General features: G+C 41.4%; 1 protein-coding gene across 3 annotated transcripts in view; it reads left to right on the forward strand.

The window, feature by feature from the left end:
• CACNA2D3 (calcium voltage-gated channel auxiliary subunit alpha2delta 3) overlaps positions 1–15,598 on the forward strand; it is an 837,281-nt gene that overhangs the window by 596,136 nt on the left and 225,547 nt on the right. For 2 of the 3 annotated variants that reach the window (XR_002136724.3, XM_088798500.1), the window contains exon 14: positions 5,925–5,942. The exons of the other annotated variant lie outside the window; for it this stretch is intronic. Coding sequence is in view for 1 of the 2 variants with exons in the window: in XM_088798500.1 (XP_088654626.1) it covers positions 5,925–5,942 (18 nt within the window). In the remaining variant the exon portion in view is untranslated. The remainder of the gene's footprint in view (positions 1–5,924; positions 5,943–15,598) is intronic. 3 annotated transcript variants of the gene reach the window in all.

Consider the following 15,598-nt stretch of genomic DNA (forward strand, 5'->3'; position numbering starts at 1 on the left):
ACAAAAACACTCCCTTTCCTCGCTGGACGCACTGTCTCATCTTGAGACACCTTTATTTAGCCGCAGGGACTCAGTACTCACTTGCATCTCTTTCTGTTCACCCGCGATGCCTCACGGCCCCTCTCCCAGCCCACCTCAGCAAGTAGTCTTGAACTGGTGGCACCCCACCCCCACCCCCACCCCATGATTCAGTCCCCAGATGTCAACTCTCTTCTACCTGCACTCACTCCACTCCCTTAGGTGACCTTGTTTCCATGCGGACAGTGGCCATACCGCGTACCCTACACCTCTGCCTGCAAGGTCAGTGGACGTTCTAACGTTGTCAGTTTTAGACAAAACTGAACTTCTGATATTTTCCCTCAGATATGCTTCTCCCATAGTCTTCCTCTTCTCAGAAAATGGCTGTTCCATTTTTGCATTTACCTGGGCCAAAAACCTTGGACACACCGTTGATGTCTCTCTTCTCATATTATCATCCAGTCTGTCATCTCTGCTCTCCAATAGATCTAGGTGGCACCTCCTGCCACCTTCACCACCAGCACCTTGATCCATTTCTACACCATCTCTCCTCTAAATTATTTAATAACCTTTTCACTAGCCTCCCTTCTCAAATCCTGTCTTTGCTGCTCTCTGGCTGTGTGACCCTGTAGTTCTATCATCTGCAAAACTGGGGTAATAATAGAACTTGCCTAATAAGGTGTTTGTGAGGTTTCAATAAATTAATATAGGTAAAACACTTGGAATGGGGCATAGCATGCGCTGGCGGTTGTCCTCAACGTCCTAGTGAGTGCTTTCCATCCTCAAAATAACTTCATCGTCCAGAATAACTACTAGAGCACCAGCCATCATATCAACATTCCTGGCAGCAGGATGAAGGGAGTCCTTTTAAGGACACTATCTGGAAAAGCCACATCCATGGGTGGGCCACAACTGAATCACTTAGCCATACCAAGTTCCAATAAAGTCCATTAGCTGAGCTTGGCTTAGCTAAACCCTAAACTCTAAAAGTTGGGTTTCTGTTACCAATAGAAAAGGGCAAAATAGCAGCTACTGCAACTGGCAGTAGCTATGCTATGAAATGGAGGTATGTGGTGTTATGAGGGCATGTGAGGAGGGCATGTGATACGGAGTCAGACAAGCCTTCTCTGAGACAGTGACAACTGATCAAAGAAGTAGAGGTGTTAGCTCAGCAGGGGAGGACGTGTAGAATGAGGGTTCTAGGAGGAAGAAAGAACAGATGTCAATGTCTGTGACAGGAGAGGGCATGGTAAACAATTAGGCTACACCATACATCATATCACATGCTGAGAAACATGGTAGGCTGCGTTCTCTGTCTTCTATCCAGACTCTCCCCTAAAGCATAGTACCAGGGTTTCTCATTGCCGTTTTCTTATATGGGAGAAGTCCAGATGGAATTGTCCAACAGGCCCCAAGTCCTGCAGGAGACTAAGTGGGCTTTATCACCCTTCATCTTCATGAGAAGCAGCCCCTTGAACCTGACGTTTAAAGCAAAGGTGGGGCTGCAGAGAGACTTGACTTTGACCCTCAGCTCAAGCATTTCTTGGCTAGATAAACTTGTACTTAGCTATTTTTTTTAAATTAAAGTTTATTGGGGTGACAATTGTTAATAAAGTTACATAGATTTTAGGTGTACCATTCTGTAATACATCATCTATATAAATCCCATTGTGTGTTCACCACCCAGCATCAGTTCTCTTTCTATCACCATATATTTGATCCCCTTTACCCTCATCTACCACCCCCCTGTACTTAGCTATTCTAAATACAGTGGACCCTTGAACAGTGCAGGGGGCTGGGGCACCAACCTCCCCTGACCCCCACATGGTCAAAACTCCCCATATAACTTTTTAGCCTACTATTGACCAGAAGCTTTACCAATAGCAGAAACCATCAAGTAACGCATATTTTGTATGTTATATTTATTATGTCTGTATTCTTACAATAAAAAATGCTAGAGAAAAGAAAATGTTAGTAAAAATCATAGGAAGAAAAAATACATTTACAGTAGTTATTAAAAACACATCCACATATAAGTGGACCCATGCTGTTCAAACTTTTGCTGTTCAAGGGTCAAGTGCATTATCTATTTCCTCATCTATAAACTGCGAAGAATACTGTATCTAACCCAGGGTTCCTCTGTGAGAACCAGCATTGCTCAAGATGGTGAAACATTTAGCCAAACCTGGTCCTTTGAGAATGTTCACTAAAGGGGAGCTGTTCCTAATATTACTGCCACCTTCATCTTTAGTCCTTTCCTCTCCTCCATTCTATCTTGAATGACAAAGTCTCCATCTTTCTATGTTCGAATATGAAGTATCACATGAATGTATCCTGCAACAGCTTTTCTCTAGGAATGTGCACGCACACAGCCTACCATAACTTCTTTCTTTCTTTGCCCCTCCTTTTAAAAAGTGACAAGAAGATGTGTACCGTTGGGTATAGAATCATCCAAACTGGGGAGATTTGTCCTACAAAGATCCTGAAGCTGGCTGTGGAGACCTTGATGTAGTGAGTGAGAAAACAGACCCAGAGCCTGACAATGCAGGACAAAGTGGCTTTGAAGAAGGAAAGGCCTTTGCAGAAGAGAAGTTGCCTCCCCTCTGGCCATGCGATGATGGGCAGTTCCCAGGCTGGTTTTATGCACACCCATGGGTCAGGGAGACTGTCTGCACATATACAGAAACCGGTGCCTGGCATGAGAATCCGAGGGTTTCATATGTGTCCTTCTGGCAGAGATATTTATTTTTCTCTTGAAAGCCGTCAGCTTTGGTTATCAACTTGGTATGCGTGTGGGTGCAAGGAAGTGGATTCAAGGCAGGTACCCCATTATGTTTGCCTGGCATTCACCCTACGTATACCCTACTAATAAGATACCTTCCTTAACAAGGTGAGCACCAATCACAGGCACAGCTTAGAGAACTTCATAGAGACTTACATTCAGGGCAGATACCCTCATGCCCTAATGGAGCCTGCAACCTAGTAGAGGAGAGACACTCAACAAATAAATCACAGAAAAATCATATATGTGCTCAGAACTGCAAAGGAAAAGTACAGTAAGACCTTTAGAGATCATCATGGCCAGGAATATGTTTTGCTATTCCTTATTTTTTTGGCCCACAACAGACATTGCTAATTGGCTATTACATTCTTTCCAACACAACTCAGACATAACTGCAGAACCCTTCTCAACATGGCCCTCCAGACAGCCATTACTAATCAGTCAGACTTGGCTCTCAAGGCAAAACCTATTGGCCTCCCAAGATCTGGCCCATTCTCCAGTCCTCTCTCCGCCATCCCTTTTTACAGACAAGCGCCCTGGCCAAAGGCTGGAAGGCATGGGCCTCAAGACTGCAGCCAGAGACCGGGGTAGACCAATGTCCGGCTGGTCTGGCTCCCTGCTCAGGGCTCTGCGCACTGTTTGTGAATGTCGGGTGGGTGGTGTGTCCTCCAGAAAGCCAACCCCCAAGCAGTAGCACCTAAATTTGTTATGTTCTATTCTGAGGCTGCTTTTCAGAAGTCTGACCTGTTTAGGGCATTGCAAGCTGTAATTTATGGTATTTTAAAGCTCCGATAGGAAAGTTGCTCTTTGTTCTCATGAGTTATTTCTTGAGGAAAATATATGTTTTGTGGAGAGTTTGAGGGCAGTCTTAAACTGAAGACATCACCACAAAGCCTAGTCTCTCATTTTCCTTCCCAGGATTTCTTCTCATGTGCTTAAATGGGTGACTTAAAAAGTAGTGTTTTCTGCTCAGCTAAGATAAAACTTTGAGAGAGACAGAGAAAGCGAGAGAGAGAGGGGGTGGGAGGAGAGAGAGAGAGAGAGAGAGAGAGAGAGAGAGAGAGAGAGAGAAAGGACAGCTCTTCTTTCAAAGAAACCTGTCAAGTCCGGCAGTGTGTGCAAGACTTAACTTTGGTATTTATTTTATGGTTCATCAAACATTTATAATTCTCACCCCCCCCCCGTGCATTTCATATGACATAAGCTGTGATTCAATACAAATGCTTTCCTAAGGAAACATACATTTATCATTATCCCTTAATGTTCACCTCCCCAAGGTTTCTTTTCCGTTGTGTGAAAAGATGTTTAATATTTAAGAGACTTTTCTTTAAGTGATTCCTCATTTTAGGCTCAATTTCTCACCTCTTGATGCATTTTTTCTGAACTCTTGAGAAGCCCTGGAGGAACTTGTGAACTTCCTTTTTGAATAGTGGCAGCCATAACCAGGAGGAAAAAATCAGAAAAACATGCTTGTATTACTGTCTTCTTAAATTGGTAGACCTTTTAGGATAAAATTGCTTGAAAAGCGAGTGTTGGAGAGGTTGGGGTCTGCCCTTCATGAAAATTCTTTAGACCATTCTGGAGAAGTCTCTAAGATCCAATACATTTTGTTGGTGTGGATTAATCCCTTCTGCCCTTTGCTGGGCTCCATCCACATGGGCAGAAGCTTAGAATAGTTTCAAGAAAGGCTTGGTCTTAGGGCATATATAGAGAGAGCACACCACCCAGGGTGAAAAAAAGAATGGTAAAGGCAGAAGATTCAAATGGGGACCTTGGATGTCTGGTTCAGTTGTCTTGCATCTTCTAGTATTTCTGATGTTATAAACTGGAGAGAAACAGGAAGTCTGCAGTCACAATTTCCAAGTGTTTGTGGCTTTTAAGAGTGTGGGGGTTGAACTGAATTTGTATATTCTAAAGTCAGGCAACCCAGCTTTCTAATGTATCTATGGGACATTGTACAATTACTTCACCTCAAACTTCCATTTTATGTTTCATCTGTAAAATGGGGGTAATAAGGGTACCTAGTACTGGGTTGCTACGATTTTGTTTCATAATATAAATAAAGGGCGTAACACAGTGCCTGATGACAAGTTCACACTCAATAAATGTTCATCTGTATGACAAGAAGTATGTCTTGAAAATGATGTAATTCCTAGATTTGGTATTTAATATGTGGATAATAGTAATTCCACTCCAGATTAGAAAGATGTTTATTAAAACACTGCATGCTATCTATAATGGCAGTCACAAATACTGTGGCATTAAACCACCGCCTAATTGTCTCCATGTAGGAAAATAGACAAATGTGTCTCATAAATGTTCATCTTTTCCACATATCTATGACTTCCGTTCCTTGCCTGTGCCATTGGGAAAGCTATTATGTCTTATTTTATGGAGTGACTGACTGCCTTTTTGTTGTTCTTAGAACATTAGCTTACTTCAAATGCACAAATTCTTGAGCGTGCTTCCTTAGCCACCAATAAAGGAAACAGTTAATGTGCTACAAAGCAAGAAAAATTGACTTTAAGAGCATAAGCTACTTCTAATGGTCTTACCTTTATGTGCAGCAGGGTTTCTCAACTTTGGTGTAATCGACATTTGGGCCAGAGAGGTCTTTGTTGTGGGGGCTGTCCTGTGTATTGTAAGCAATTTAGCAGCATCTCTGGTCTCTAACCGCTAGAGGCCAATAGCACTTGTTCCTGCCCATCCCCCCAGTTTTGACACCTCCAAATGTCTCCAGTCATCCTCCAGTGGGAACTGTTGGCATACAGGAAGAAGGGATCAGCTCTGGGAAGTGTGTGCTTTGGGCCGCTGGACAGAAGAACCTCAGGTCCAGCTTTTAGGAGGTTATCAAACTGCCTGGGCATGGTCATTCCCAAAACATGTGCTCACAGATTAGCTGTTGATACTACAGATTCACATAGCAGGTGAAATCATCAACACTAAAGCTTTGTTTTGGGAAATGACCTGGCTTTGGTTTTATTTTCCTCTTTTTCTCTCATTATTGGTATTTCCATTTTCCAATGGCAGCTGAATGAAGTTTTACAGTTAATCTTACCTTCTTATGTAATGATGGCATTTTTCTTTCTTTTTTCTTTTGTTTTGTTTTCCCCTTACTTTTCAGCTCCCTCAGGCACAAAAGGTAAACTCTTCTCCATCACATTCCAGCCATCCCCAGTCGTGCATGTCTTCATGGTCTTGTGCACTAAGCACTGCTCATGACCAGTGAAATGGTTTTCCTCTTACAACTTCAGAAGTTGGACAGGAACGGAAAGGCCAACAGAGGCAGTTGTCCACTGTCTCCTGCCAAGCTAATCCCACCAAAGAATCCTACAGTGGCCAGTGGTTTGGGGGTGAATCTATGCCCAACCATTTTGCTGAGAATTCTCAAACAATAGGTCAAGAGTAAGTTTGGCACATTCCTTCAGATGTAGCATTCCAGGTCTTCCCCTGGGATACTTTCCTAGGAAGACGGACAATGTGAATAATTAGTAAGATCCATCAACCAAGTTTAGCCAAATCTCTGAAAAGTGCCCTTGGGTTTCATTATTTGCAAAATCAGCAGCTCCTTCGCTTGCCTCATCACTCATACCACCCAGAGTGCATCGGAGCACAGTTCTTACCAATGGCCAGACCCTTTCACTGGTCCTCATGTCTGTCTGAGATGATCTGGTTCACCATCTAGAATGTTCTCTGTCCAGAAAGATTCCATGTGGTTGCAGTGCTGGCTTTGCTGTATCGTCTCCATGGCATGTCATTGTATCCTAAGGACAGTTATGGCAGAAAAAATGTCACGTGATGCCTGCTGCATTGTTCTTGTATATTTCACAAACACAAGCAAGATTTCCAGAAGACAGTGATTTCTGGGGGTCAGATGTGGGTTGGTTCTGTTTCAGGAGTTGACGTAGGGAGCCACTCTGAAATTTAAGCAGTACCTCCCAAACGCTCCAGTTTGGAGCAGAGATCATTTGGTTTCTCCTCGTTGAGAGACATAGCACAGTTGCTCTACAAAAGACAGTCTGTTCAGACCATATGGACAACCAGAGGCCTAGAAATCATTACACAATTACTCAAATATATTTGAGATATTTAAACAAAGAGAGACGTGCTAGTGTGTGACTTGGCTTGTGGAAATGTTTGATTACACTTCAGTGCCATCACAAAAGGACTGAACACTTCATTTAAAGTTAAAGTATTTGAGTAGAGCAACAGCTTCCAGGGTAAACATATGATCAGAATTCCAGATTATCTGGAAGACTCAGCATCTTTGATAGGTCATGCTTACTTAATTGCCCACATTTGAAATTTCTTTGTAAAGAGACTTAACAAATTCAGTGCCTAAAAACGAACCAACCTCAACTTACTGGCATTTACTCATCAAATTTCCACTGATCCATATTCAAAGGCACTTTGTTATAGAAGATTCCTCATGAATTTAGGGGCCATCAGCGTGGAATTTTAAAACAAAGTTCAGAACAAACCAGCACAGAATATGGTGAGAACAAACGCTGCTGGAATGTGTGATTCTTCACTAGCACTTAACCCACTGCTCGCTTTCCTTCTGTCATTAGATACTGACTCACTTCATGTGCCCTGCCAAGTGCAGCATGGTATTGTGATCATAGAAAATGCAGAATTGAGGAGCATTCCACAGTGGCTTCCCCTTCTCCAAAAGACAGTGGACCGGCCCAGGGCCTTTTTCTGCTGCCCTGTATAATAAGACATTGCTTTGCCTCCTAGTCCTCACACCGTGGCTACACGTTACCTTCTTTTCTATTAAAATAGAAAAAGGTACTTAGCGTACCTTAAAAATTATTAAGAGCCCTGCAGGAAATGGTTTCAGAACTCCTTGGGGGTACTTTCTGGACAACTCAGCTCTCTGGAGAAGCAGTTTAAACATAAACCTCAGGTATCTGGGCTGGAAGGTGAGAGCAGGTGTGCAGAAACACATTGCAGATGGAAGGCAGCGTCCCTCGGAGCTGCCGCTGTCAACTGGTGGGGTATGAGCATCCCTGCCCCTCACACTCTCTCCCTTCCTCTCCCCAGTGTTACCTCAGTGGCACTAGCAGAGTCCTTTACTAGAAGGATGAGGTCTTTACAAGCAGCAAGGCTCCTCAGATGTGCTGTCTTGCCGCTTGGTCGGCAGAGGAATGTGGTGGGCTGTCGTCCCGCCTCCAGCCATTTGTGACCGGGAGCAAGTTACTGAACCTCTCGAAGCCTTAGGATTCTTGTTTCTTTAACAAGAATGAAAGGTTAATCTTCCAGTTTTCTTAGGAGAGTTATTTCTCTTGCTTGTGCCTAGCACAGAGCCTGACATGCTGGACACTCGCACAATTTAGAGTCCCTACGACCATTTGTTTGTCTTGGCTCGTGATGCTCTAGAGCAGATCCGGGGGACAGTCATACGTAATGTGGTGGTCTGGGACCTCTACAGTAGTTTGTGGTTCTGACTCAAGCCCAGTGAATAATCAGGAGATGAAAAAGAGAGCCCAGGAGGTGTGGGGCGCTCCTCCTATTTCACTGGAAACTCTGCGCATTACCTGACTGCTCCTTTTACGCGGAGTCAGAAGAAATGCAGACTGACATCCCAACAAAGCAAAGTCTTCCAGGGACAATTGTTTGAGAGATTTCTTCCCAAAGCCTTTGACATTGCCCGTAGATTTCACCCATCCATGGACATGACTATAATGAGCCCCTTCCAAGCCCAAGAGGTTGTTGTTCGGAGGGTAAAAGGTCTGCATCTCCAGCTGTTACGTCTTTAGTCTGCTTTTCACATGAGGTCATGAGCGCATACATTGGACCATATGGTGTCTGCATCCGTGCTGTGTTTTTGTTGGAATCTCTCTTTGTATCATCTGCAACTGTTTTCTCTATAAATATTTTAAATAGTTATGTCTCTGTAAACATGCTTATTTTAATCTCTCCACTCATCTGCAGCGAAAAATGTCCCTCTCATGTGTAGCACTCATTAATGGTTGCTGTCTATAAGCTACGGTTTTCATGATTCTAATATTTCGACGGTCTTAACAAAACTTATCTCCTAATCCTTTGTGACTATTTTCTGGAAGAACGGTTTGAAAAACAAGTGTTTTGTTTTGCTTTTCCTGTGATTCTTAAGCACCGCTAAGATAATTTCTAGACTATAAATTTCAACCCTTGGTATAAGATTGTAATACTAACTGGTGAGACACCTAATCAACATTAAATATTTTTACCAAAGACATAGGCAGCGTCCTGAAGTCTTGGTTAAAAACCATGTAGCAATTGACCAGATGCCTTCAAGCCATCACAGATCTGTTCTTTTTGGTGGGAATTGAACCACTTTCTCCATTGGACTGATTCTCCTTGAATTCAAAAATGAAGAGAGGTCCATATGTGAGAAAGAGTTCCCTTTGTTTCCTTACATGGTACATCTTGATTTCTTCAGAAATATCTGGGAGATTCCATTTTATTATTATAACATAGCAGAATTACCCAAAGCCATTTGCAAATGCACATTTGCTAGTCATACGTGGCAAAAAAAAAAAAAAAAAAAGTGGTCCATTTTTCAAGGTGCCTATTCAGTAGGGACTAATCTCCAGTTGTTTACTGTGTGATTGACTTACTGTAGAATGGGGCCTTGAGTACTTAAAAGGCAGAGAATTCCAGATTTAGCTGTGTATGTGGGTTAACTTTTCCACACACTGGTACCCCCTTGTCTTCGTTTTATGCCACCTTCACACAACTTTGGAGTTTGTCAAAGACAGTTTCTTAGAGTTTTCAAAAGTGCTTTATGTCTTGCTTGTATTGTATTAGTTAATATCAGCCTGAGAATTCTGAGCAGGCATAAACATTTTTCTCAAAACCATAGTTAAAGAAAACCACATCTCTAATCCTGTTTGGAACAGCAATTGATGCATTCAGGACTGCACGGTGTGGCAAAAGGATCCCTGTTTAATAGCTTGACTGCCTGTTTTTGTTTCCTGTTAGGAATAGCTTAACTTGCCTTCTTGAACAAACACAGCAGGGTTCAAGATCTGTTGTTCTATGCCTGCTGTGATATTCTGTGCTGCTTAACTTGTATGAGGACTCAGGAGTGCATAAATTAGCTTTTTAAATGGAAGTCGATTTTTGTTGTTGTCTTTTTTTTTCAAGATGGAACTGTTTTACTAATTTCCACCCCTAAGTGTAAAATGGGATCCTGAACCATTTGCATTTTCTTTGTTTCCTTGTTTGTATTATATCTATTAATGCAAGAATAACTGGAAGCATTTATTTATCTAAAGTTTTTCTTCCCCTTTTATTTTCCTCTCTCTCTCTCTCTCTCTCTCTCTCTCTCTCTCTCTCTCTCTCTCTCTCTCTCTCTCTCCAAACTTGTGTAAGTAGAATTTGGCCTGCTCTTATCCCAGTGTAATCAGATTTCAGCAATTGTGCAGCATTATTTATCATTCTTTGTCTCATTTAACTTGTATACTTTGAAATGTTGAATTAACTGTCATTGAAAATAGAAAATTGAAAGCTTGCAAAGCTGCTATTTTCATAGAACTGTAGGTCTAGTGATTTTAGTGTTTCATTACAGTTACATAACCAGCTAAATCAATGTAAATGAAGTGCAAAACCGGGGTGATAACTATTTCCATTTGGTTCTGGTTTATGACTCATTTGTTTTTAACCTTTACTTGCTTTGTGTGCAAACTATTATGTCTTGTTTTGATAACCCTGTTTTCTTCCTTATCATTTCCTGTTTTGTAGGAACCTATATAGGCATCTTTCATATGCATTCTCAAGCTGGGGCTGTTAAGATTGACTCTACTCAGAGTCTGAAAGATGATAGCAGCATGGTGGGCTACAGCTTAATTTTGTAGATCTATTTTGTGAAAAAGCAAGGGAAATAGAAACTAGAGCAAGTCTAGTCACTTGAGTTCTTCCAGTGGCCAGTGTGTTGGACTCTGTGGAAATCGGAGTTACAGCTTATTGCTCAACCATAATGATGATCACAGAACCAAGTATTGTGTTCTCCGCTGTAATTCTGTATGAGTGAGTCCGCGGTGGTCCAGACAAGCTGCTCGGCTGCTGAGGAAGGAGGTGAACTTTTGCATGTGTCATACCCATGTGAGCCTTGGCCAACCCCGCTCCCGTGGCCCTGTCCAACTCTGTGTTTGAGAACAGAAATACATGAGTGCAAGACGCTCAAAGTGTATGGTTTTCTGATGGTGGGCTGGCCAGCAGAGCAGTACACAGGGCCTCCAGCTGAAGCCCCATGGGGGCTGATGGGTCACCAGGGATGCTGTTTGCATTTCTTATTTAAAAGAAATACTTTGAATTTTAAACAGTCTCATAATGTTTGTCTACCTGTATATATTAAAAATATTCATGTTTTACCACGTTTTCACATATATCTGACCTTTTGTAACATTTAGGTTCTACTTCGTAATAAGGGAAATAGCAAGGAAATAACAAGGATGCAATTTCATTATGAGAAAATAAGTCTGTTTGTTTATTTAGTTTGTACACTACTAAGAATGAAAATTGACAAAGCTTTCAAGAAAACATTGCTAGTACATATCGGGAACTTTCACATTTGTATGCTTTGACCTCATTATCCACTTTTGGAGAATCTAGCCTAAATTGGCCTGTGACTTGCAATTTTATTTATAATGAGGGAAAGAAGAGCCAAAATATTTAGCAGTAGGAAAGTGGTTGCCCAAGTTACTGAAGTTCCAAAAGACAGAATATTAGGAAGCAATTACAAAATTATGGGCCAAAAGGAGATTTAATAACATAAGAAAATAGAGTAGTTTTGAACAAGTATTTATTTTGTTTTCTTCTTAGTACAGTTCTGTACTTTTCTTATCCTGTACAATTAGGATATATTATTATTATTATTATTATTATTACGTTTATAATAATAAAGAACTAAATGTATTACGAATACATTGAATGGATAGACTAACAAGGGTTAGCCTAACAGTTGTTTGCTGAAACAATTGTTTCCCCATAAACAAACAAACAAGTGGGAAACCCAACTTCAGTTGTGAAAACACACATCCAATTACATTGTTTCTTGGTACAGACAGTTCTCTTCATAAGGATGATGGTATATAAAGGATGGGGTATCTCACATGGGACCGATTATAAAAGTACCTTTGTTTATCAAAACTTTCTTCCTACCAGAAAGAGAGGTCAGTTTTGGTCTCTATTTAGTCAAAGGCCCAGTCCATGCCAGATACTTAGAGCAACATTGATCCGAGTCTGGGAAACCCATGGAAATGGTAGGTGCATGCTTACACTCTGGAGGTCACCAAGGCAACCACACCTCAGTTGGAGGTGTTGCCTGCCTTACTCATACTTCATTGGAGGGCTGGCTGGAAGGAAGGGCAGCCTTGGCTTAAAAATGAGAAAAGTGGAGCTGGTGAAAATGGTATTTGCCCAAGTTGCTGTTTGGAGGGTGCTGTGACTGCACAGTAAAGCTCTTGGTGCTGTGCGCATATGACAGAATGGAGTCGTTCCACTCTCGGGGCAGAGTCAGGACAGCCCAGTAGTTTGAAGGCCAACTTCAGGCTTGAGTAGAGGTGGAGGTGAGGTCCAGCCCTGCCAGCTCTCCCTGGTAACCTTGGGCCCAGGATGCTACCATCCTTAGCCTTGGTTTTCTCATTGTCATAATGGGATAAAAACATCGTCCTTTCAGGACTCTCCTGAGAAGTTCATGAGCCGTGCTTGCCAGGGCCCATCCATGCCACTGCTCAGCTGGAGGGCATGGCGGGGTGTTAGTACTACTGATAATGCTAATAGCATTACACCTTGTTTAATAGAGACGCATTTGTTAAAAATACAGTAGAAATGGCTTTAAAACACTGATATAGTCTGGTATTCTTAAAAAAAAAAAAAAAGACTAGATACTAGTAAAGACAGAAACCAATAATTGATTTAAAAATCCCTACTATCTCAAAGATTTCTAGTCCCAGACTTAATTTTTAGTGTCTTAGGAATTCAAAGTCTTCTTTCAAAGATTTTCATTTGTTTGAATGTTTTCTATTACTTACTTAAGTCAAACACAACTATAAAATAGGACTTTCTGGAGGCGTTAAAACAATACAAACTCTATTCTTAACGTTGCTAAAATTAAACTGCCTTTTCTTTTGAAAGTCAAAGAAAGATCTGAATAAAAAGCAATGGAATTTTAAAAACCATTTTTATTACAATTGTTCTTACATTCCCAAAGAAATGTGTGAGTGTGTGTGTGTGTGTGTGTGTGTGTGTGTGTGTGTTTGTGTGTGTGTGTGTGTATCCATTTTCCTTTTATAAGGAAAGGAAAGCAGAGGATTGAGAGAAGTTATTTCAAACACTCCAAATGACTGGGCTACTATGACGTTACTGTCAGCGTAGCCCACGTTAAGCCAAGGGGCTTGAAGAAAACAGCACAGGACTCCCAGTGTTTCTATTCCTTTGCTTCTAGATGCGAGCTGTAGGTCGTTCTTATTGACCCAACGATGATCTTGAACTCAAAGAGTTGGATTGCCATTTTTTGGGTCTCCTCTGTATGTATTGATGGGTTTAAAATGCCTATATCTATCATATAACGCACTAGATATGTTTCCAGAAAAAGTAGTATATGAATCTAGACTTTATTGGTCAAGATCCTGGAAGAGAGCATTCTTTAAAGGACAACTGCAAAGCATACCTTAATGAAGTAAAGAATTAGGAACCCAGAATGTGTGGACCTCAGTCATAAATGTGTATTTTTTTAAATTTAATTATTATATTTCCATTAGTACAGAGGAGAGAGGAAGAGAGAGAACAATGAAGAACACCCTTCCAACACAGGGCTAATCAAAATCAATACAATTCAGTGACTAATTTGAAAACCAAATCTATGTGAAAATGAAGTCTAAGTCCAAGTCTATATCAAGTCAATATCAAACCACTATCAGTGACTTTAATCTGCTTTTGTAGGTCCTCACAGAAGGGGAATTTCTGAGTGGCACCTAGAGTAAGTAAGCACCATGAGTTACTCAAGAGAAAACACACACATGCACCATGCACTCAGGCATAGCCTTTCCTTTCCTTAATTTTTTTTTTTGACATATTTTTTTTTAATACAAACAACTCTAATTTTTATCTGCAGAATTTGTCTACCTGTATTTTTTCTGCATGTTAAAATTGGAAAATTGGTCATTTTAATGAAGCAAATGCCTTTTCAGTTTTTCTTACTCAGCTCATCACATATGTGTTGGTCTAGTTCGGTGCCTGATCCTTTTTCCAGTCACACGATTAGCCAGACCTCCAATTAATGGATATATTCATTGCAAACTCAAATGTAGCCCAGTTCCATGAGAATTGGAGAAATGGCTCTATGCGAGCTTCCAGAGATCCCATGCTAAAGGATTCAACTGAAATGACCCTCTGAGGTAAATTAGAGCCATTGAGCAATTGTGAATAGCAATGCTACTAAGAAGTCCAAAAATGGAAAGTTAGATGTTTATCCCTTCAAATTAACTGGAAGGATTTTTGAAAAAACCCAACCTAGTTTCATGAGGTAGAAAGATGTCAGGCAAAGGACCAATGCCGCAGTATGGATTTTCTTTTTCCAGAAATGACTCATGGAATTAAACCACTTGCTGAATCATGAGCCCAGTGCACTTGGATTTGACCCAACCGTGTTCGTCCAGGCCTGGGACACATTAGATGATTGGGAAACTGGGTGCTTCTGAAGCCTCTGTCCCTTCTTCCTCGACCCCCTTCCTCCCCAACAATGTCCTTCCCAATGTGCATCCTTCCCAACCTCCTTTAACACTGACAATTACAATCACCACCACCCCAGCTGTTTCCCAAAGCACATCATTTAACTACTTAAAACTGTGATGTCCTCTCCTGGGATAAATGAGAAATCTTTTTCTATGTTTCTTATGTAATTTGAATAGAGAAATGGATGAAGTTATAATTTGGTAGAGCAGTGGGCAGATTTCAAAGAAGCTGATGAACTTCTCTCTCCAAGCCTAGAACGGTCCTTATGAGATCAATCATAGTTGTCGGGTGTGACAGGCACTGTACTAGATGTTTCACATCTATAATTCTTGTTAATCCTCCCAAGAACTCCAGGGGATATTCCTATTTTAGGGATAATTTGCTTAGTTGCTTCTTTCATCACACTCAAAGCTCCTTATAGCAAAACATGGCATTTGTCTTACCCCTGAAGTGGGAAGTTGATGACAGCATGATTAGGACAGGGCCTCTCGGATCAGGTGGGCCAAGGCTCACATCCCCTGCTGCCTTCTGGGTCCAGGGGCAAAGCTATCTTGCCCCTTTATCTTTAATTGCTTCACATGTAAGATGGGCAGAGACACTTTGCAAGGTCTGTGTCAGGGTTAAATAATACTGTATAAATATAAAACATTTAACAAAATGTTTAATAATAGCAAGCCACATTTGGGAATAGATGTGGATGGATGGATGGATGGATGGATGGATGGATGGATGGATGGATGGATGGATGAATGAATGGAAGGATGGATAGATAAAAATGACTAAAAGTTTGAATAACTTGCTCTGGGATGTTAATTCAGGTCTATTTGGTTCTGTAGCTCATTTCTCCTCTCTATACCGCTTTCCAAGGAAGTCACAGCATTCAACCAAGCTGTTAAAAAAAAAAAGTCCTTTCCCTTTACCTCTGTGACATCAGCTGGACAGCATGAATCTTCTGCCCCTATTGGCAACAGCAGCATGTGGGCAGCAGCTTCTCAGAACCTCTTTCCCATCTAAGTCTGACCACACTGGCACAGGCACAGTACACAGAGATACTTGCTGAAGGAGCAAGTAGAG

Source organism: Rhinolophus sinicus, chromosome 5, assembly GCF_057876585.1.
Source record: "Rhinolophus sinicus isolate RSI-liver-muscle chromosome 5, RSI-T2T, whole genome shotgun sequence".
Taxonomy (NCBI): Eukaryota; Metazoa; Chordata; class Mammalia; order Chiroptera; family Rhinolophidae; genus Rhinolophus; species Rhinolophus sinicus.